The sequence below is a fragment of the Benincasa hispida genome, chromosome 12, assembly GCF_027475165.1.
Source record: "Benincasa hispida cultivar pf3 chromosome 12, pf3_genome.v1.1, whole genome shotgun sequence".
Classification (NCBI taxonomy): domain Eukaryota; kingdom Viridiplantae; phylum Streptophyta; class Magnoliopsida; order Cucurbitales; family Cucurbitaceae; genus Benincasa; species Benincasa hispida.
This window is the reverse complement of record NC_143489.1, coordinates 32,501,119-32,526,313: the sequence shown is the minus strand read 5'-3', so window position 1 is coordinate 32,526,313 and position 25,195 is coordinate 32,501,119. Positions and strand designations below refer to the sequence as shown.

Genomic DNA, 25,195 nt, shown 5'->3' with positions numbered 1-25,195 from the left:
TACACCCAAATCCACCTATATCCTTATTAGGGGTCCCCTATTATTATTTTTTTCAATTTGATGATTTGTGAAAATAAATCCCTTAATTATTTCAAAATCAATCAAAAATCACACAGAATCCAAAATTACTAATTTAGAGCTAAAAATATCGAGAAATCCTTATTGGGTTTCCAAAATAACTCACGAAACCCAAAAAATAACAAAAACAGGTCATTGCACCCAAAATGTGCCATGGCACTTGGTTGGCATGTGGGGCATGTAAGATGGGTTGGATGTGTGACTGGGCAACCAGTGGTGGCGGGGTGCAAGCACAGGGCATGGGTGGATGGGCGCTATGAGCTTGGGCACACAGCAATGGCAGCAGGTGGGCATTGGACGTGCACAGCGATGTTGTTAATGGGTGTTGGACGAGCGCACTCTGCGGCATCCCTGATGGAGCGTCGGGGCTCCGTGTCACACCCCGCCCCAACCACCCTCTTCTTAGCCTAGAGAAGGGCGTGACTGCAGCAGTTATCAACCCTTAGGCTGATACTTACTGCCTAAAAACTCTTGCAGAATAACTCTGATACCAAATACAAATTATATGCAACGGGACGGTTGTAGGCCCACAATTTATTAACTTAGAAACTTAATATGTTTAGAGTATTTACAACATTAGATTTACAAGTCCCAAAACCCACAAACCCTAGTCCCTATATGAACAATAGCAACATGTGTTAACAGTAACCACCTAGCAAACGGTTACAAGTCTTTTGTGATACTTGTTTTCCTTCTTGACTTATTTTACCCAACAACTTCTATAGTTGAGTAATAAATTAACCCAATTTTTTTTTTTATTACCAACCAAACTTAATAAAGAATGAAATCAAGCTTGTGGCAGCAGCAGACTCGACCTCAAGCGATATCAGAACTCCTTCGCTACCTGTGGGAGAAAATAAAATATTGGAAAACATGAGTTGGGGAGCCTGGTGGATGGCATTTTATATGAACATAGGGTTTTCTTTTAGAAATATTTTTGGAAAACGTTTACAATCTCAAATTTACAAGGCATCAACAATGAAATAAAACCCAAACATAATCATAGCCAAGTAATTTTTGAACCATTTCAAAACAGTGAAATGGCATGGTTCTAAGTTTCCTTAAACATTTCAAAAGCTATATCCACATAAATTCATCCAAATCTCGTATACCAACCCTATACCCAATACAACTCCTTTTATGTGCACATGTCGATAATATCTCGCTAGACATACTCGAGACATGCCAACAACAACCAGAATACAATATCTGGTATCCAATAGGTTGAAATCTATTCCAATCAAACCATAGTAAAAATATAAGTTTTCAACCAAATCCAGGGATTTCAATCCATTAAATCATTTTAAATAGAATTATTTAATAAAACCCGACATAAAACATTCTTCCATAGATAAAACATATTTATCTAAATCTAGAGTTTAACCAACAAAAAAAATATGAACAAATCCTGTCAAATTTCCAAACGATACATAGTATCATACCATATAATAATATATTAACCAAAATATTCGAAAATAAACCATTCATAGTTGTTGGTCAGTACTCCTTAGTTTATAAGCTTCCACACCCTTAGTTTGATCTGGAAAAGTAGTCCATGCTCATCAGGTCATCCCCCATAAATTTTCTTAAATTTAAATAGTCCTTACTTAATCCATAATTACACCCAAATCCACCTTATATCCTTATTAGTCCCTTATTATTATTTTTTTTCAATTTGATGATTTGTGAAAATAAATCCCTTAATTATTCCAAAATCATCAAAAATCACACATAAATCCAAAATTACTAATTTAGAGCTAAAATATCGAGAAATCCTTATTTGGGTTCCAAAATAACTCACCGAAACCCAAAAATAACAAAAACATGTCATTGGCACCAAAATGGGCCATGGGCACTTGGTTGGGCATGTGGGCATGTTGGACTGGGTGTGGATGTGTGACTGGGCAACAAGTGGGCGGGGGTGCAAGCACTGGGCATGGGTGGATGGGCGCTAGGAGCTGGGGCACACAGCAAGGGCAGCAGGTGGGCATTGGACGTGCACGAGCGATGTGTTAATGGGTGTTGGACGTGCGCACGCGGCATGCTGATGGGCGTGGGGCGTCCGTGTCACACCCCGCCCCAGACCACCCTCTTAGCCTAGAGAAGGGCGTGACTGCAGCAGTTATCAACCCTTAGGCTGATACTTACTGCCTAAAAACTCTTGCAGAATAACTCTGATACCAAATACAAATTATATGCAACGGGACGGTTGTAGGCCCACAATTTATTAACTTAGAAACTTAATATGTTTAGAGTATTTACAACATTAGATTTACAAGTCCCAAAACCCACAAACCCTAGTCCCTAAATGAACAATAGGCAACAAATTTTAACAGTAACCACCTAGCAAACTTACAAGTCTTTTGTGATACTTGTTTTTCCTGCTTGACTTATTTTACCCACAACTTCTATAGTTGAGTAATAAATTAACTCCAATGTTTTTTTATTCAAATTCAACCTTATAAAGAATGAAATTAAAGCTTGTGGCGCAGCAGACTCGACTCAGCGATAATCAGAACTCCTCCGCTACCTGGTGGGAGAAAAATAAAATATTGGAAACATGAGTTTTGGGGAGCCTGTGGGGATGGCATTTTATAGGACATAGGGTTTTCTTTTTAGAAATATGTTTGGAAAACGTTTACAACTCAAATTACAAGCATCAACAATGAATAAAACCCAAACATAATCATAGCCAAGTAATTTTTGAACCATTTCAAAACAGTGAAATGGCATGGTTCTAAGTTTCCTTAAACATTTCAAAAGCTATATCCACATAAATTCATCCAAATCTCGTATACCAACCCTATACCCAATACAACTCGTTTTATGTGCACATGTCGATAATATCTCGCTAGACATACTCGAGACATGCCAACAACAACCAGAATACAATATCTGGTATCCAATGGGTTGAAATCTATTCCAATCAAACCATAGTAAAAATATAAGTTTTCAACCAAATCCAGGGATTTCAATCCATTAAATCATTTTAAATAGAATTATTTAATAAAACCCGACATAAAACATTCTTCCATAGATAAAACATATTTATCTAAATCTAGAGTTTAACCAACAAAAAAAAATATGAACAAATCATGTCAAATTTTCAAACGATACATAGTATCATACCATATAATAATATATTAACCAAAATATTCGAAAATAAACCATTCATAGTTGTTGGTCAGTACTCCTTAGTTTATAAGCTTCCACACCCTTAGTTTGATCTGGAAAAGTAGTCATTACTAATTTAGAGCTAAAATATCGAGAAATCCTTATTTGGGTTCCAAAATAACTCACCGAAACCCAAAAATAACAAAAACATGTCATTGGCACCAAAATGGGCCATGGGCACTTGGTTGGGCATGTGGGCATGTTGGACTGGGTGTGGATGTGTGACTGGGCAACAAGTGGGCGGGGGTGCAAGCACTGGGCATGGGTGGATGGGCGCTAGGAGCTGGGGCCCACGGAGACAAAGGGCATAGGGGCATTGGGTGCACGAGCGAGTGTGTTAATGGGTGGTTGTGAGTGCGCACGCGGCATGCGGATGGGCGTGGGGCGTCCGTGTAACCCCAGCCCCAGGGACACCTCTTAGCAGAGAGGGCGTTGATGCGCAGTTACCAACCCTTAGGCTAACACTTACTGCCTAAAAACTCTTGCGAAATAACTCTGATACCAAATACAAATTATATGCAACGGGACGGCTGTAGGCCCACAATTTATTAACTTAGAAACTTAATATGTTTAGAGTATTTACAACATTAGATTTACAAGTCCCAAAACCCACAAACCTTAGTCCCTATATGAACAATAGTAACATGTGTACAATATTAACAGTAACTACCTAGCAAACGGTTACAAGTCTTTTCGTCCTTTAGTGGTAGAGCAGATACTGAGCTGTCTTCAGAGGATTTGACCGATACCTGTAGGGTAGGGGCGGGGGGGGGGGGGGGGGGGGGGTGAGCTTACGCTCAGTGAGTGACCGAGAAAACATAGAAAATTCTCATGCATGATTTCAGTAATGAGTTTTTAACTGAAACATAAACTTTTACAGTACTTGTACTGCAGCATAAGCGTTTTCCAACCGTAAAAAATGTAAAGTTGTTTTAAACATAAAACAATAAAAGCATTTCTCAAATCAAAGTACTTTATAACTGGTAAAATAATCCCAACACCAACTTCTAATCCAGAGAGAACCCTTTTGCTCAATCTCTGACTTTATTCACCTGTGGCCACATTAGGTACTACTGCTCAGATACCTTCTCCTTGTACTTCATCATCGAGCTACTAGGATACCTTCTCCAATGTACTCCAGTATCCCGTTGGCTTGGTACCTTCTCAAACGTACTTCAGTACCAATAGATACCTTCTCCTTGTACTTCAATATCTAGTTGGGTGGATGCATTCTCCTTGTACTTCGACATCACATTTTATCAAAATTATTTATAAACAACTTTTCTCTTTAAAGCATGTACAGTATAACACATATACAACATGGTTTTAAAGATGGTAACACATGCTGGATAAAATCAATACATATACATATGTAAATAGTTTTTCAACAATATGCATGCGTTCAAATCACAATTCAAACTTGCTTATAAACCACTTTATAAAACTAGTAGGCATGAGAATTATTTTCATAAACATGCTTTCTGTAAATGTTGTAATCAAAAAAGTTTAAAAACGTTTTAGTTCGAAAACATTTTAGCCACTCACCTCGATTTCTTAGGAGCTTTTCACTCTAGTAGCTCCTCGGGCTCCTTTTCACCCCTCGAATCCATATTCAACTTTCAGCTTAGATTACTCATAATTCCAAACCTTATTTTGAAATAATTTCTTCTACAAACTTATTCTAAAATGTCTTAGGAATCCTACCCTAAACTTTTAGCTCAGAACTTCTCATGGTTTGGCCGGAATTTCAAAATCTTCAAGACTGACTCAGACTGATCCTACAGTCTGACCCTTCTGCATTCTTCTCAACCTCCAGCCCAGTTCCTTTGAGCCTTTTCCTCCAGCAGCCTACTCTGAAAACTAGACTTCCAAAGCTTTTAGATGGATTTAGAATCACTCCAAACGCACAAGTAGATTGGAAAATCTTCTCGTCCAAATTTGACACATTCCTCTGAACCTTCACTACCCTCTACTTTCTCTACGAAATTTATGATTTTTGTGTGATTTGAAAATGAAATCCCAACTCCCTATTTATAGGCGTTCAAATTACTCGTGGGATTGACAGCACCTACTTGGCTGCATGGCCAAATGTTTAATCCTCCATTTATCAACGTAAGCAGACTTCACCTTGGTTCGATGTGTTCTTCCCAAACGCATCCAACACAATTTCTTAGGGTTTAAGAATTTCTCTTAATCGGACACCTAGATTTTAATTAACGTTTGCCCTTACGTCTTCAAGCTTTATTTGTATTCAAATTAGGGTTTTTAAATGCATAATCCACCCCAACGCGTCCAAATACATCGCCCAGAAGCTTGGTCGGTCGTTCAATGCATAGGCGAGGCGTGGGCATGACGTTCGAATGCAGCACCGGACAAGGCGTGGCTGACACACGGGCTACTCTCGCTCTCTCCAGTCTCGCTCTCTACCAATTTCTCACTGGTCTCACTCTCTCCACTCTCGCTCTCTCCTACTTTCTCGCTCAAAATCTCGCTCTCTCCAACTTTCTAGCTCAAAATCTCACTCTCTCTGCTCTCGCTCTCTCCCATTTTCTCACCGGTCTTGCTCTATCCAATCTCGTTCAAAATCTTGCTCTCAATGATCTCGCTGGTCTCGATCTCAACGATCTCGTTGATCTCACTCTCAATGATCTCGCTCTTAGCTACTGCGAACATTGTTTGTCTCCGTGCAATTTCTGCACGATTATGCCACTAGTCACTTGCCTTCCAGTGCTTTGTGCACAACACGCATTTCACATAAATTTTCCATACTTAGCCAATTTTTCCCAAAATTTTCAAAATCAATGTCTATATTTTTCTTTTCAAATCTCCATTCCTTCTTCACCATTTCACATTAACTTTCTCATCAACTTACTCAACTTATTTAAACAAATTTAAATAGGGATACACAATTAAGTGGAAAATTAAGACAATTTAAATAAGAAAACACACTTAAGTGTAAAATTGGTATTCGGGGTTCATAGTTCGAGGGTGAGCAAGCGTGTGCCTCGGGCTGGGCGGCTAGGCTAGTACCCCTTGGGTTGTCTTCCTCAACCTTGTTTTTCCAGCAACATTTCATAATTTATTTTATTAATTCTTGCCATACCCACTTCAAATAATTATTATAGAACTCAAGAGAGACCTTTTAACTGACTAGCCTTAATTTTTGAGGATTTAAAACTGTAACACCCCGCATTTTTTTATTAATGGAATTTCAGTAATTTTTATTATTGAGGGCATTTTTGGAATTTTAGACTTCAAGTGTAATTGGGGGAAATTAATGATTTGACGTTAAAATTATTCGATTTGAAAATTAATGGCAGGAATTAATTAATTTCTCTGGTTCACCTTTGTCTCTACGGTTCGTGCTCGTGCTACTTTCTGGCGGGTTGACCTTCTTGGTCTTATCTAGTGTGTGTATGGATGTTTTTTTCCTTTTGAACTTCATGTTGTTCTCTGTTTTGCTGTAGCCCCTAGTTTGTGGGATTTTGGGTTCTTTTCTCTGTCTTTTCTCATGGTGGTTTGCGAGTTTGCGTCTATGTGTTGGTTTTATTCTGGTCTTATCCTGTTGGCTTTGATTTGGTTTTGATACCATGTCTTTGTTTGTGCTTTGTTGCTTTGATGTCTTGATCTCAGGATGTGGGATCCTTCTTGTTGTTGTATAATAATATCACCTATTCTAAAAATAAAAAAATAAAAGTTAATAAAATAAAGTGGAATAAGGAAAAGAATAAAATAAAATTTATTTTATTTCCTTTTTAGTTATTATTATTATTATTTTTATTTATTTAAAAAACAAATTGTCTCTTCTTCTTCTCCCTCACACGTCCGCCCCCCCTCGAAATTTTCCTTTCTAGCCGTCGTCACCCATCACCCAGCCGCTCGTCCAGACTATCGTCGCTTGAGCCTAGTAGTCGGTCTCCACCATTGCTCGTCGTTGACCTCGACCAATCGGCCAGTCGTTCGTCCAGCATCACTCGCCCTCCGCGCGCCGATCTCGCCCAGTCGATCAGAGTAGCGTCCGTGCTGCCGTCGCCTAGCTACTTGACCGTCACGTACCCGCCTGTCTCCTAACAGCTCGAGCTGCCACCGCGAGATCTAGCCACGTCGTACCTGTTCGACGAAGCCGTTCGCATCAGGGTCATTGCCACCGCCGCCGCCTTCAGCCGATCTCCACCACCGTCCATCGTCGCGCTGCCCAGCCCCTGTTGCGTGGGTCTTCGTCAGACTCTTGGATTTGGGTAAGATATTTTTCTTTTGAGTCAGGTTTCTTGAAGGATTTCTTTGGATGCCCATTAAGTTGGAATGAAAGTTAAATTAGTCGCATTATTTTGATTTTATATTTGAGCTTAGGAAATTACAGAAGCGGTTGTCCAGTGGATCTGAAATTGTTCGGCAAGAGTTTTGGTAAGAGTTGTGGTCCTTGTTGTTGGTTTGTGGGACACTTTGATTACCGAATTAAATGTTGACTTAACCATTGTATCTTTAAGGTTCTAAGTCGTCGTCCATTGGGATTTAAAATCTGTTAGGAGCAGATTTTGGAGTCCGAAATCTTGGGAGTGGTTGTTGATCAAGTTTCTTTGGGTAAGCTTTTGGGTATTTTGGATTTAGGTCTGACGTTTCGTAGTTATTGTTGGACTGAAATTGAATGGTTGTATTTGTATGTTAAGGTCGTTACTTCAAATCGCTGTCATCGTTTGGTTGTCTGATTTTATTTGTGGATTTTTTATTAAGGTAAGTAATCTTACTACTAGAACTGCCCACGAGCCAGACACTAGATATATGCTAGAATGATAAATGAATATTAGGACAGAATGATAGCATGATAAACAGATAGTATAGTATGACCGATATATGTTCTTGTATGAGAATCTGAAATATTTATTCGTGCACGTAGATACTTGCATGCTAGTAAGAGATGATACTTGATTCACTCAAGTTGTATTTGATATAAGGATATTGAGACGTGTATGCATGTGTATAGCCATGATGTTGAGGTGTATATGTATGTTATATTGTGATAATTGTGATGTTGAGACTATGATAGTATCTTTACTGATGAGTTAGATGCCCACTAGATATTATGTTTCCTTCGAGATTCACCAGATTGTGTTTCCTTCGGGATTCACCAAGGGTTGTGTTTCCTTCGGGGATTTACAAGGGGTTGTGTTTCCTTCGGGATTCACCAGGGGTTGTGTTTCCTTCGGGATCCACCAAGGGTTGTGTTTCCTTCGAGATTCACCAAAGGTAGTGGACATACTTAACTACAGTAGGATAAGTTTTTCATGTATGTATGTGTCCCATGAGGACTAGAGCAGTTTATATGTTCCACCAGAGGTAAGCATCTAGAGGACATAGATGTCTAGCCTGACCCCAGTAATGGGGTTACTTACTGAGTATTTTATACTCATCCTTTCTCATATTGTTGTTTCAGGTAAAGGTAGAGATGCATCGACAATTGATAAGTGGAATTCGTGATCGAGCCACTGGGACCAATTTTATGCTTCCGTTCGTGATATCTAGATTTCTTTCCATATTTGTTTCAAATTTCAGTTTTGCTGTTTGAAACTTACTATTAAGAATTGTTTTCAGACTTGTTATTATCTTTTATGATTTATGGGTACCCTATTATTTGTTTTAATATTTGAATTTAATGAAGGACTTTTGAACTTATCTTATTTATTTAACATTTATTTCACCATAAAAGAGTGTTGTTTTAAGTTCCATGCATGTATGTATTTAGTAACGGCCTAACTTAAGTCCTAGAAGGTTGGGTCGTTACAAAAACCCACTGAAAATACCCCAAACAACCTTACAAATCAACCTTATCTAGTTTTGTCTTTTTCACCAACCACCCTAAGATCTCTTCAAGTTTTTCAATCTTTAAGCCTTAACCTTCCACAGCAGCCCACGATTGGCATCCTCATTCCTTGTTCTTCAATCTAGTTCAAGAATTTTTGAATTTACATGAGTAGTTTGGAAGAACCAACCCCTTATTTCTGCCTTTTATACACAGCCCAACATGCACCACCCTAACTAATATGCTATTGACTCCTGCTTCTCCTTCTCCTCGTGACTTTAGCATGCAAAAGCATCTTCCAACATCTCTTTAAAGTGTCTTTAATCCAAAAATAATTCATTCACCTTCTACTTCAAAGGAGTAAAGTATCCTTAATTGAGTTAATTATCTTCCACTTCCAACTTCCATCACTTGCCACCTTCTCCTTTCCCTCATGCATACGCTTCTTCCAACACCTCCTTGAGGTGTCCTTAGCCTATATTTAAGCCTTTCACTTCCTACTTCTCATGACTTATGTGTCTTTAACCTAAAAACTGGTGAGGTTGATGCCTTAAATCTCATGGGTTCTATAGTTTGTAATTGTAAATTTTATTTATTTAATAAAATAGAAGATGTTTTATTCAATATTTAGTAGCATCAATTCACAAACCAATAAACTAGCATCCAAGGTTATCATTTGTAACTTAAACGTGTATATAGAGACATACAAGTGGATCATGTTTAAGTGATAACCCAAATGGTCTGTAATAGATGGATAAGGTTGGGTACCTTATCCTAGTAATACTACGATTATGGCCCACTTTGTAGATATTACAATTTTTGTAAAGTGCTACAAATGATCTGATCCTGATCATTCATATAGAGACATGTGAGCGAAGGTATTCTATACAAAGGAGCTTGTATAAAACTGGACCACGAAATGACTAGTCTCATTATATAACGTCATTTCATAATAGAGATTTACACTTCACCAGGATGACCATAGGTGACATGACATGATTCTTGAGTGAGTTGTGAACTTCTGCCTATGAAAGCGGTCCTTTGATTTGTATGGGTGGGAGTGACCATATTGTCGACTCAATAAGCCTACTACTTTGGGACTCGTCTGATTAGGGAGTTGGGAACACAGCTACACAAGACGGAATTCACTCCTTCCCTAACGTTTGGGTAAGTAGATAAATTGCTCCTTTAAGGGTTGATTCCAAGGCTTGAACAATGTAGCGCCACACTCTCTCTTAGTCTGAGAAGGGTTTGGTCATAGTTGGACTATGACTTATTATTCATTAGAGGGATCAATAATACTTAAAGAGTTAGATGTAATTACAGGAGCAAAACGGTAATTTTGGCCTAACGGTATTTACGAGCAATTTTTTAAGAGTTATCGCACCGTTGATTGGTTATATTCAATAGACACATAAATATATTTGTAGTACGAACAATACAGTTCTCGGTCTTTAGTGGAGTAACTGACAATTAATGGATGTTGGGTAATAAATTAAAGAGTTTAATTAATTATTCAAATACCATTGGAGCTTCAATCTACAGGTCTATTAGGTCCCCTCTGTAACTCAACAGGGATTATTGAGAATTAATTTTAGATTAATTTTAATTGTTCAAATTAATTGAGGGAATTAATTATATGTGATATAATTAAATTAACTATATATGTGATATAATTAATATAATGTCTTTGATACATTATGATATAAATTTTATTTGAGAGGAAATAAATATGTGAATATTATTTAAATATTAATTATATGGATTGGATTCATATAATTAAATTTAGTATAAATATGATTTATATTAAATTCCATAAATTAATGAGAGAATTAAAAATTATAGGTTATATTGTATTTGATACCATAAAAAAAAACTATAGGTTATGTGTTGTATTTAATATAACATACAATAAGTTATTTATTATTATTATTATTATTTAAATTTTAATTATTTATTAATTTTAATTTGATTTTGAAATAAAAAGGTAGGGAAATAACTTCCCTTACCATGATTCTCTCAATTTTTTACGTGGTGGGGGTTGCGGTTTTGCAGGAAGTCTTCATCCTCTTCATGTTGGCTTTTATAAAAAGTGAGAAGAGATCTTGTGTAATTTGTTCTCTCTGAAAAATTCTCCTCCCTCTCAAACTCTCTCCCTCTTCCAAAATTCTGCAAAGCCCATACCTCTTGCATATTCTCACCCTATTCTAGGGAGGATACAGAGGATTACCTCTTGATGGTGGTCATTCTATTTTCTTGATCATGATCAATTTGGATAAGAAGATTTGTGATCTTCAAAGGTATAAATTTCTCCTTTCATCTTTATTTTATGCATGTTGTAAATTTGTCCAATTAATGCATAATTTTCTGTTTGATTCTGTAAATTTCATTGTTTTGTAAAAAGAAAAATGAAAATTGGGTCGATCCCACTTCCGCTATGAAACTTCACAATTTCTTCAACCAGTATTAGAGCATAGGTTTTTTGTCCCAATTTTTATTATTTTTTTTTAGAATTAATTTTACAGATCTTATGGTGGGCAGCATTCTGTATATTTTTCATTTGATGAATGATTATGAATGTGAATGTTTATAATTTTGGATGTTTATGGGATTGGATCTTAGTTTTTACTGCTTTATTTTTACAAATTTTGATTTATAAGAGCATAGTGTTTTGGGCATAAATAAGTTATAGAGTCTGTAATTTTATGTCTTGTGTCGTTCGTGTTCATCCGATGAATTTTTGGAGAAATCAAGGCCAAATTCGAAGGAATTATGATTGAATTCGTAACTATACAATGGCTTATGTGTAGTAGCATTGCAACGTTGTGTCCTTGCATTGCACTGCGAATGGGCGGAACGGGATGTTATTTCCATAGCGTTGCAACCTAGGTCCCAGCGCTGCAACGCTTTGAGACGGAAAGAACGAATGGGTTCGCACATGGTTTGGATCGTGGCTCGATCGGTTCGTGTCTGGTTTGCTTGGTTTGAACGATTCAAGCCTGTTCAGGTGTTGGGCGGTCTAGTTCGTGCGGTTCAAGACCCAATTCACTTTTTTTGAACCAGTTGACTATTAATTTGTAATAGTTAGTTGTTTTAATTAATTAAATTAATATAATTGTTATATTAATTTAATTAATTAAAACATATTAATTTAATTAATTGTTTAGGAGTTCAATCCCGGTCCAGTAATTGTTTTTAAATTATGCATATGATGTATGATTTATTTTATTTATTTATATGTCATAATGTATGCCATATAATTAAATCTCACCATAGGTTATGCATTATTTATGCATCATTTATATTATAAATGTTATAATATATAGTTGCATGATTTAATTTATAGCATGCTCATGCATCATATAATATAAATGTTAAAATATATAGTTGCATGCATTAATAACATAGTCATGCATCATTTATGTTATAAATGTTATAATATATAGTTTGAATGTATGGATAAATGTATGTTATCAATAACTTCATTCTTTATTATATTAGTATTATGTATGTTAAGTAATTAGATGGAATTGCATGAAGCATGTCACTACCTTAGGTTATTTTATAATTGTTATAATATACTTAAATATGTGTTCATATGCAATAATTGATTTTAAGTTCTTTCATTTAAAAAAAAAAAGTTACAATTAAATGAAATTGGAATTAAAATCAATAATTTAAAATTGCATGCAAACCTTTAAAATCATTTTTTAAAAATAGTTTTAAAACATGATTCACATAAACCTAAGATCACATTTCTAATGAGATTAAAAATTAGTTTAATCTTTTAATCAGTTTAATAGGATTAAATTGTTTTTAATTAAAAGATTAAATTTGTAGTAAATGTATCTATAAGGAACCTTTTGTCTAAGACTAGTTCTGTCTAGGCTAGGGTATTTAAGATGAAACACTCCTACTTGGAAACTAACATGAAAAAGTGAATTAGATAAATTTGCTACAAGCATGCAATTATTGATTAAGGTTTATTAAAGTGTTTAATAAACATTAATCAAAGTTGTTTAACTGTTCAAAGTAAATATTATTTTTGGGCAAATTTAAACAATCACTTTGTAAAATAATTAGTCGTATTTTTTTAAGTTAAATTAACTCTAGGTAAAACACTCAGTGAGAGAAAAATGAGGTATAGGATACTTCATTTTTCCTTTTCACGTATCTCCCTAAAAGTTCAGAGTTCTATATTGGACCTTGAGGGACCTTTGCTTGTGTTCGATGGTATCTGTATAGGTTGTCACACCCCACCCCAGACCACCCTCTTAGCCTAGGAAAGGGCGTGACTGCAGCAGTTATCAACTCTGTGGCTGACAATTACTGCCTACTAACTGTTGCAGAATAACTCTGATACCAATATATAACTCATATACAGCGGAATATCTTTAGGCCAACATTTATTAAGATAGAAGCATAACATATTTAGAGTCATTACAGCACTAGATTCACAAGTCCCAAAACCTACAAACCCTAGTCCCTATAAGAACAACAGTAACATGTGTACTATATTAACAATAACCATCTAATAGACGAGTTACAAATCTCGTTATCCTTTAGTGGTAGAGCAGATGCAGAGCTATCTTCAGAGGATTTGACCACTACCTATGGGGGGGGGGGGGGGAAGAAAACATTTGAAAACGGGGTGAGCTTGCGCCCAGTGAGTGACTTAAGAAAGATAATCGATTCTCATGCAAAATCTCAATAAAGAGTTTAATATATGCTTCTACAGTACTTGTACTGCAGTATAAACATTTTCCAAGCATAGAACATATAAAGTTGTTTTGATCATAAAACAGTAAATCTATTTCTCAATAGAGAATAACTCTATTGTGGGTAAAAACAATCCCAACATCAACTACTAGTCAAGAGAGAACCCTTTTGCTCAATCTCTGACTCTACCTACCTACGTGCATGTGGCCATACTAAGTATCGTCATACCTTAGGTACTTGTATACAGATACCTTCTTAAACGTCCTTCAGTATCTGGTTGGTCTGGTACCTTTTCAAGCGTCTATCAGTACCAATAGATACCTTCTCAAATGTCCTTCGGTATCTAGTTGGGCGGATACCTGCTCAAACGTCCTTCGGTATCACGTTTTAAGTAAAACTAGTCATAAATTACTTTCTCTCTTTAAAGCATGTAAAATATAACACATATAAAAACATGGCTTTAAAGGTACTAACGCATGTTGAGTATATTTAACACATATAAATAGCTTTTCAACAATTTCTCATACATGCATGCGTTTAAAACATAACTCACAGTTTGCTTGGAATCACTTTGTAAAACTAGTTGGCATGAGAATAATCTTCTTTAAAACATGCTTTCTATAACACATTGTAATAAAAAATTTTAAGCAACTATTTTAGTCAAAACGTTTTAGACCTTGATTGCTTAGGAGCTTTTCACTTTAGTAGCTCCCTTTTCTACCTCGGGCTCTCTTTTCACCCCTAAAATCCAGATTCAATTTACAGCTTAGATTACTCATAGTTCTAGACCTTATTTTGAGATACTTCCTTCTACAAACATATTCTAAAATGTCTCAGAAAGCTTACCCTAAAATTTGAGCTTAGAAATCCTCGTGGTTTGGCTGGAATCACAGAATCTTCAAGACTGGCCAAACTGATCTGATAGCCTGACCCTTCTGTCTTCTTTTCAGTTTCCAGCCCGATCCCTTCGAACTTTTCTTCTGTCAGCCCTACCCTGAAAACTAGACTTTCAGAGCTTTCAGGTGGCTTTGGAATCACTCCAAACGCACAAGTAAATTGGGAGAACTCCTCGTCCTAAGTTGATGCGTCCTCTTCAGACTTCACTATCCAATGCGTCCTCTATGACTAACGCATGGATTTGGCTCTAACGCAAGGTTTGCTCAACTTTCCCACTCTTTTTACGGTATTTCTGAATTGTGAACTAAAAATGAAGTCTCTTGGCTCTATTTATAGGCGTCAAAACCTTCTTCGGAGTTGACACCACCTACTTAGCTGCATGGCCAAGTATCTCCTTCTCATCCCATCAACGCAATGTTGTGGTCATCGCAAGCTCAGTGTCTTCTTCCCACGTTGCCAACGCATGGGCCTCCAATCTGATGCCACCACCTCAAATTATTAAGGTTTAAGGCTTTCCTCCCAAGAAGACACATGGTTTGATGATGTTATCCTAATGATTTCATCCTTGTATGCGTCCAACTCTTGGTTGCTCAACGCCTAGTCCATAAGCAATGCATAGGCTCTACTCAATGTTAGCAAGCCAATTCACTATCATGACAATTCAACTTAGCCATCGCAAGGAGCTAACCATCACCAACGCATAGGGTGACCGTCCATTCTTGATGCATGGCTCACTCGCACGGCTTGCTTAGCATGGGCGCATGGTGCTGGCCACCAACGCATAGGCGCGCTGCATGGGCTGGCCGCTCGACGCATGGGCATGCTTGGCTGCATGGGCTACGCACGACGCCTTGATGCTTGGTCGGGTGCTTAAGCGCATGGGCATGCTGCTTCGACGCATAGGCATGCGGCGTGTGTTGGCCATCGCTCGCTCGCTCACATGAGCACATGGCATGGGTTGTGCGCTTGGCTGCATGGCAGGGCACCTCGACGCACGGCATGGCTGCTCGGCAAGGTGCTCACCGCATGGGCGTGGCCGCTCGGCAGTGCGCTCAACGCACAAGCATGGCCACTCGACGCATGCGTCCGACCGGGGCTGTTCGATGCATGGCCTAAGCACTGGCCGAGGCTGCTCGACGTATGGCCTGTCTTTCCATGCATGCCTCGCCCACCCGTGTGCCTTCCAACGCATCATCTCCTTTTTCCTTCTTCAGCCGCATGCTCTCACCAACAACTCTTCCAACGCATCAATACCACTCTAACACACAAAATTCTATACTTAGCCAAATTTCTAAAATTTTCCCTAACAGTTAACCTTCCAAATTTCCTCTTTTCTTCTAATTTCTACTCTTTTCTCTACCATTTCACCCTAGTTTCCACATCAACCTACTCATCACACTAATCTCAATAGGGAACATACTCAAGTAGAGAAATTGGGATTCGGGGTTCACATAGGTCAATACCAAGGTGAATGGAAATAGTATTTATAGTAAGTGAGAGCGGACGTGTGTCAACACATCCCTCGATCTCTTTCATTAGTTTGTAGTAAATTTCCATGCTCGGTCTCGAGGTACCTTTGCTTGTGTCTCCCTACGGATGGCATTTGCATGAAATTTTACTCAAACTTCATTTCCACAACTAACCAAACTTAGCCATCTCCAACTTTTTAATGCAAGGCATATGATCAAATTCTCTCCATCTCCTACTTCTTGTATATGTGAGATGTGCAATCCAACTTATCCTTTTTTCATTTACCTCATGCTTAAATAGAAAAAAAAAAAAAAACGTGGCTCATTCCCCAATCCACATCCTTTAATTCCCTTTAGGATATTATTAAAAATAATTTTCTTAAATTATCTACTCCACCTACAATTCACTAACTTTTCTTCCAACTAAATTTAAATTAATTCCTTAAATAATTTATATCTAAAATAATTCCAAACTCTAAAATCCAACATTTTCAAATTTCTTCCCTTATAAATGATTCCTCCCAAATTCTTTACTTTATTTAGGAAAACTTACGTGAAACTATTTATGAATAAGATGGCTTATAGTTGACTTACTAATAATTGGTTATATCCGTGGACACAGTAATATATGTACCATACAAAGAGTGAATATGGGTCTTTAGTAGAGTGACTCATAGTTAATAAATGTTGATTAACTTAATTAAAGAGTTTAATTAATTAATCTCGTATCATTGGAGTATATAATCTGTAGGTCCATTAGATCCCCATGCTAGCTTACTAAGGAGATAAAACAAGGAATATTTAGAACCGTTTGGATTACTTGAGAAAAAAGTATTTAAAAAAAAACTAATTTTTATTTAAACACTTTTGATAAAAGTTGATTGAAATACACTTGAAAAACTATTTTGAATGGTTGTCTAATACTCCAATTTCTTCCAAAATGACTTATTTTTTAAATTAAACATTTCAAAATGTATTCCAAACACATCCTTAGTTTTGGAAGAATTTAAATTGTTCAAATTAATAAGGGAGTTTATGTTAATTGTACGCGATACAATTAAAATCATGTATATAGGTACACTATATTATAAAGTTAATTTTGAATGAGATTCAAAATTAAACTATATAAGATGAGATAATAATGCATTTGAATTAGATTCAAATATTGAATAATATGAATGAGTCAAACCAAGCATAGCTCAATTGGCATACGAGTGTCCTAGTAGCCACGAGATTTGTGGTTCGAATCTCCCTATCCCTCATTGTACTAAAAGAATTATGGGTCATGAGAGTGAAATAAATTTTATTATTTTGTGTAAATAATTTTCCTTATTTTTTTTATTTTTGAAAATCCCTTTCTATATAACTAAATACTTCGTGTGTATATATATATATAAAATAAAAATTAAATAACTAAAATAAAAAATATGAATAGAGCATCATAGAATCGGTTAGAAGTCAAAGAGCATTATGGTAATCATATCAAATTTCATTTTCAGTACATGAAAAAAATTAATTCATTCTCATTATACGCAATCTAAATAAGATATTTAAAGTGCAAGTGATTTGAATCTGTAAAAAAGAGTTTTACTCTTCTAAAATTACTATGAGAATGGTTAATTTACAATTACTCTGATTAAATAATATAGTGAGTTGTGATGTAAAGAACTGTATAGAACAAAATTGCAATATTATGTGAAAGGAAAGGAATTTTCAGGGATTTGTCCCACATTGACTAGCTGTAGAAGATGGAGGGAAAAGGTGAGTATAAAAGCTGTGTTGGAAGAGAATTTAAAGCATACCTTTCTCGGCCTTTTGGCTAAGATCAAGTGTAGTATCTGTTCTTATCAGTTTAATATCTGATACGTAGGCCATCGGCCTACATGATATTAAATTAATTTTTTTAGGGGAGGGTCCACCACAATAGCTTGCTATTGGGGCCTTCAAGTGTCGTCCATGCGTTGCACTACTGCTTGGACATAGGCGCACCCTTCCAATTTGAAAGCCTAAAAGTATTTTGACTACTCCCAATTCAATCAAACATCAGGTTTAAATTGGCTTCCATCGCATTGTGTGATTTTGAGAAGAATTTGATAGGATATGGATGAAACTGAAATTCCAAGGTAAAAAGCAATGTTTATAAGCACTCCCGACGATAATCTTCCCAAAATGCGTAAAAGATTCAACAAAATGCGTAAAAGATTCAACAGATTCTTTCATACATACTCTCTATTTTTAAAGTTGATGTCTATTAACTATTTATTTATTTTTTAAATTATAAATTGAAAATTAAATTTTAATTTTACTAATAAAAATATGTAGAACTTAATTAATTAATTAATTAACCTACCACTTTTTTTTATTGATAGGAAAAATGTCAAAATTATTTTTGGACATTGATAACAACCTTTTGTATCAGTTCCCATCTAGTTTGTGTAAATTTTTTCCCTCCTTTTTTTTATTTTTTAAATTCCCCAAAAAAATCATTCTTGTGAATTTGAGAAAAACAAGGCACACGGAGAAAATATAATATTAAAAAATAGAAATAAATAAAATAAAATAATTAAATCTAAATTTTTAAATAAAGAAAAATAGAGAATTCCTCAAAAAAAAAATCTCCTCCTTCTCCAAAATTCATGGAATTTCAATTATGTGTATCTATAAAATCCATACTTATTTATGGGAAATTTTGGTTAAGTAAGAATTGGCATACTTAGTGGTTGAATGATACATGACCAACACATGTGACCATGAAAAATGACACTTGGCATTGGATACTAAGCATGATACTAATGAGCATCTATTATTATTATTGTTATAATATTTATAACACTCCCCCTTATATGCTCATTGTATATTTGAAGTATACCTCATTAAAACCTTACTAGGAAAAAACCTCATAGGAAAAAAATCCTAGTGAAAGAAAAACAGTACATATTTCATATAATTTATACTTTTAAAATAACATATTTGCTCTTCTCATGAAAACATCACTTCAGATTTCTGAGTCGTTACATTTTAATGTTGTGCACCAATTTTTCAAAGGTTGTAATAGGTAATGCTTTTGTAAACAAGTTTGTCAGGTTATCTTTCGAACAAATTTGTTATACAGTGATGTCGCCATTTTCTTCAAGATCACGAGTGTAGAAAGGCTTCGGTAAAATATGTTTTGTTCTATCTCCTTTAATATATCATCATTTGATTTGTGATATGAATGTTATGTTGTTTTCGTATAATATCATTGGAAGATTTTTACAAGAAGACAAACCACGTGTTTCACGAATGTGCTGAGTCGTTGATCTTAGCCGTACACATTCTCAACTAGCCTCATGAATTGCAAGAATTTCAGCATGATTTAAGGAAATGGCTATTATGATCTGTTTCACCGATCACCATGATATAACAGTTCCTCCACATGTGAACAAATAATTTGTTTGAGATCTAGCTTTGTGTGGATCAGATAAATATCCAGAATCTGCATAACCAAATAGATCAAATTTGATTTGATTTATTCGAATAAAACAAACTCATATCAATTCTTCGGAGATAACAGAGTATACGCTTAATTCCGTTCCAATGCCTTTTAGTTGGAGAAGAACTATATCTTGCTAATAAATTTACTGAAATACAATATCTGATATTATATTATTAGCAAGATACATAAGTGCACCAATTGCACTAAGATGTGGTACTTTAGGACCAATAAGTTCTTCATTATCATCTTGAGGTTGAAATATATCTTTCTTCACGTCTAGTGAACAAACTTCCATTGGGATGTTCAATTTTTCCTATATAAGTTGACTGAATCTCATCTGTTTAATGCTCAATTTGCAAGCCAAGGCAAAATTTTGTTTTTATGAGATCTTTCATCTCAAATTCTTTCTTAAGATATTTTATTACCTTTGAAAGCTCTTCAAGGGTTCCAATCATATTCAAATCTTCAACATATACAGTTATAATAATAAATCCTGATTGTGATTTCTTTATAAAAACACATGGACATATTAGATTGTTTTGATATCCTTCTTTCAATAAATATCCACTTGGACGATTGTACCACGTTCGTCTTGATTGTTTCAATCCATATAGCGATCTCTGTAACTTTATTGAATACAATTTTTAGAAATTTGATTTATATGTTTCAGATACTTTAAATTCTTCTGGGATTCTCATAATCATTATCAAGAGATCCATATAAATATGTTGTGACTACATCCATAAGATGCATGTCCAGATTTTCATACACAGTCAAACCAACTAAATATCTTAATATAGTTGCATCCACTATCGGATAGTACGTCTCCTCATAATCAACACTAGGTCTTTGTGAAAAACCTCATACAACTAATCTTGCTTTATATCTTATGACCTCATTATTTTCATTTATTTTCCTCACAAATACTCATTTGTTCCTATGGGTTTGATACCTTCTGGTGTTCAGACTACTGGTCTAAAAACCTGATGTTTTGAAAGTGAGTTTATTTTTGTCTCAATTGCTTATTTCTACTAAAACCAATATTTTGTATGTCGATATTCTTCAACATATTTTGGTTTAGAATCCTCATTTTCAAATATAATATCAAGAGCAACATTATACACAAAAATGTTATCGACAACCGTATTAGTTCGGTTCCATCTTTTTCCTGTCATGACATAGTTTATTGAAATTTCATTATTATCTTTAGGTATTTCATCTTCTTCACTAGTCATGCCAAGATTTTTTTCATGGGTATTTACATCATTAACTAAGTTTTCTTAATTATCAATTATTTTCTTTTACGAGAATTTTTATTTTTGGAACGCACTGGTCTACCACGCTTCTAGCGTGTTCTAGACTCATTAGTGACAAATTGCTGTGTTGGATATCAATTTTTGATGGAATATTTGCAGCTGATATATGTGACTTAGTTACACTCTTTGCATCTATAAATGCATCTTGTAATTGATTTGCTATATTTTACAAATAAATTATCTTCTGAACTTCAAGTTCACATTTATCTGTACAGGAATCTAAATGAGACAATAAGGATGCATTCTATGTAATTTCTTTTTCCAACTTCTTAATTCCTCCCCCTAATGTTGGAAAATTTGTCTCATTAAAATGACAATCAATAAATCGTGCAGTAAATACATCACCCATCAGCGGTTCGAGATATTTGATAATTGATGGAGAATCATATCTAATATATATTCCTAACCTCTTTTGAGGACCCATCTTAGTACATTGTGGTGGAGTAATTGGAACATATACTGCACATCAAAAAAATTTCAGATGAAAAATATTTGACTCATGGTCATAAGCTATTTGTAATGGCGAGTACTTATGATAAGATACTGGTCTAATGCATATAAGTGACGTTGCATGTAAAATAACATGTCTTCATATAAATGTAGGAAGCTTAGCTCTCATAAACAATGGTCTAGAAATTAACTGCAAACATTTTATGAATGATTCTGCTAACCCATTTTGTGTATGAAGTGAGCTATAAGATATTAAACACTTATCACAATTGACATACATTAATTATCAAAAGTTTGGGATGTAAATTCACCAACATTATCAAATCGAATGGTCTTAATTGTATAATCAGAAAATTGTGCTCTTAACTTGATTATTTGAGCAAGTAATATTGCAAATGTAATATCTCGACTTGATAATAAGCACATGTGTGACCATTTGCTGGGTGCGTCTATTAATACTATAAAATATTTAAATGGTCTATTTGGTGGGTTAATAGGTTTACATATATCACCATAAATTTGTTCTAAAAATACAGGTGATTCAATCCCCACTTTAGCTGGTGATGATCTAATTATCAATTTTTCTTGAGAGTAAGCATCACATGATAATTTATTAGATTGAAGAATCTTCTGGCTTTCAATGGATGTTCATTTGAATTCTCAATAATTCTCCTCATCATTGTAGATCCTAGATGACCCAATCAGTCATGCCAAATTGTTAATATATCTGGTTTCATAAACTTTAGGTTCATTGTTGCATGTGTTTCAATTACTCGTATATGAGTATAATATAATCCAAAAGATAAAGCAGATAACTCGTGTAGTATACGTTTTTCATTTGAGACAGTAGATATGATATATAGATATTCTACATTATTCTTACTATTAGTCTCAATATGATACCATTGCAACGTATATCTTTAAAACTAAGTAGATTTTTTTTTCTATTGACTAGAGAACAATGTTTTTTTTCTATTGACTAGAGAACAATGTATTATCAATTGTAAATTTTGTTCCTCTAGACAAAATAATATTTGCTTTTCCAAAACCTTCAATCAGGTTTGCAGAACTTGATATCGTATTGACTTTTGCTTCTAACATTGTCGATTTGGAAACATATTTTTTACTTGTAAGTATTATATGTGTAGTTGCACTGCCTGCCAGACATAGATCTTCTTTACTCATTTTTTAGTCACCCAACATATGAAAATGATTAAGGTTTCTTCATTAAAAGAAAATAATTACAATAAGAAAAACAACATTTCAAATATACAAAGGTTAACATCTACTAAGAGAAGGAAAAAAAAAACATTAAATCTAGATATTTTCAAAGTCAAAGGAAACACTTGATGTTCTATCAATTCTGCCGATTTTCTCTTCAGGAGATTCAAAGAAGTTCGCCACATCCAAATTTGTCATATGGGATAAGTCAACTATGTCATTATCTTGGTATGTAAAATTTGTTTCCACATTTTTCTTTTTTCCCTTCAGAGATGCTTGATAGAGATCAACTAAGTGTTTTAACGTACGACAGGTACGTGACCAATGTCCATTTATTTCGCATCATAAGTATTTATTTTAAACACTTTTTGAACTCTTATTTTTTGGAGTTTTTCCTTTGTGATCATCATTTTGTGTGGTTATTTTGAATTTTGAATGATTAGAACGACCATCACGAAAATAATAATTATTTATTCCTCTGCCATAGTCATGAACTCAATCATGATTATTATTAAAATTCATAGCATTCACTTCAAAGAATGGTGTCATTCTGGTTGGTCCAAATTCATGATTTTTCTATTGGGAATGATGCCCTAAAGTCTCGCGTCCTGTAGTTTGTAAACAGTTTGTACGAAAGCTTGTGATGTATAATATATGATATTTACTTCACTTATTGACTTTGCATATTGGATGTTTTATTTGCTTTATCACAAACCAATAAACTAAAATCTCCGGTTGTCATTATATAACTTAAGCATGTATGTGGTGACATACAAGTGGATCATGTCTTAAGTGATAACCAAAAGGTCTGTAGTATATGGTTACAGGAGGGAAACCTTATCCTGGTAACACTACGGATGCGGCCCGCTTTGTGGAATAGTTACAAGTGTTGTGACTTGCTACAGATGATCTGATCATGATCATTCGTGTGGGGACATTCGAGCGAGGGTGTCCTATACAAAAAGTTTGTATAAGACCTGACCACAAAATATTAACGTCTCGTTATATAACGTCGTTCATGACAGAGACTTCACTTCGCTAGGATGACCATAGGTAACATGGCCTCAATTGTGAGTAAATTGGGAACTCCTACCATTGAGGGTGATTCTTTGATTTGCATGGGTGCGAGTGGCCAGGTCACCGATTCAAACCTATCTGGGGATTCGTTTGATTTGGGAGCTGGGAACTCAACTACACAAGATGGAATTCACTCTTTCCCTGAAGCAGGGGTAAGTAGCTAGATTGCTCCCTTAAGGGCTGATCCCAGGCCTTGAACAATGTGGCACACACCTTCTCATGCCCCGAGAGGTGTTCACATATAGTAGGACTATGTTGTATTGTTCATTAGAGGGATCAGTGGTACTTAAGGAGTCAGATGTAACTACATGGGCAAAACGGTAAATTGGCTCAACTGTACTTCGAACATTTGTGAAGTGTTATCGTAGTGATGATTGGTTATATCCGATGGACACATAAATATATCTGTGGTAAGAAGAGTTCAGTTGTCGGTCTTTAGTGGAATGCCTGATAGTTAACGGATGGTGGATCTCGTGATTAAAGAGTTTAGTCAGCTATTCATATACCATTGGAGCTTTGAGCCATAGGTCCATAAGGTCCCCATGGTAGCTTGGATATAAGTTGAGAATCGATTTTTGGGTTATTTTGAAATGTTCAAATTGACAAGAGGGAGTTTAATTATATATGATATGAGTAAACTAGTTAATTATATATGATATAATTCACTTTATGTATGAGATACATTAATTTGGAGAAAATGAGATATAAATATGAGTGATATCTAGTAGAGGAGAAACACTATGGTTGATATGTGACATCAAACTATAGGTTATAAATATAATGTGATTATATTTATTATTTTATTAATTGGACAGTTATGGGATAATTACCCGACATTTTCTCCATAACTATGCGACAGTGGGAGGTTCAATTCGGTTTTCGTAACTGAAGAATAAAATGAAATTTGGTTTCATTTTGCAAAGAACACGCTTAATAGCTCACGAGGTGTTAGCATTCCATCGCTTAGTAATTGAGAGCATATATGATAGCTCTCGTTTGCTAAACGACCGTTCCCTCATGCGCGCGCTTCTCTAAATGATCGCCCACATTTTACTAAACGATCGTTTAGCGCCCGAGCTTTACTAAACGATCGTATAGACAATCGCTTAGCTTTTCCTACACGATCTTATACCTCGCCTAAACGATCAAGCATCCTGACTATACGATAGTCGTTGCCTTCTTCCACTTGCTTGATCATTGTATACGATCTCTTTTCCTCCTCACCTCTACTAAATCCGAACAGAGCCCACACTTATGATTCTCACTCCAAGAATACTAAGGGCTCCAAGTGGTGGTGTCATCCCCATTTCTTGTTGTTCATGCGAAGCCGTTCGTGATAGACGACTGGAGTGTTGTTGACGATAGTTTGCTGTTCTAATGCGAGCACAAGGAGTTCGTTCGTGGAGAGAGCGAGATTTGTTATAAAGAGAGTCTTCAACTGGTAAGTTTTTCATTCTCTTGTTTGTTTATCTCTAAGCATGCCGATAATTTAGTAGTGTTAATGCATATTTGTGTATGTGAA

General features: G+C 35.4%; 1 protein-coding gene and 1 non-coding gene across 2 annotated transcripts; both read left to right on the top strand.

Moving 5' to 3' along the window:
* Positions 1-231: 231 nt before the first annotated feature.
* On the top strand, positions 232-8,922 carry LOC120067931 (uncharacterized). Its single transcript, XM_090308328.1, has 5 exons — positions 232-450; positions 7,327-7,490; positions 7,603-7,656; positions 7,779-7,833; positions 8,684-8,922. Exons 1-5 carry the CDS (start codon positions 232-234, stop codon positions 8,813-8,815), a joined length of 624 nt encoding a protein of 207 aa, XP_090164454.1. The 3' UTR covers positions 8,816-8,922.
* A 9,010-nt stretch (positions 8,923-17,932) lies between these two features.
* LOC120068655 (U2 spliceosomal RNA) lies at positions 17,933-18,128 on the top strand. The gene has a single exon (XR_005479291.1). It is a non-coding gene; the product is annotated as a U2 spliceosomal RNA (small nuclear RNA).
* Positions 18,129-25,195: the final 7,067 nt, after the last annotated feature.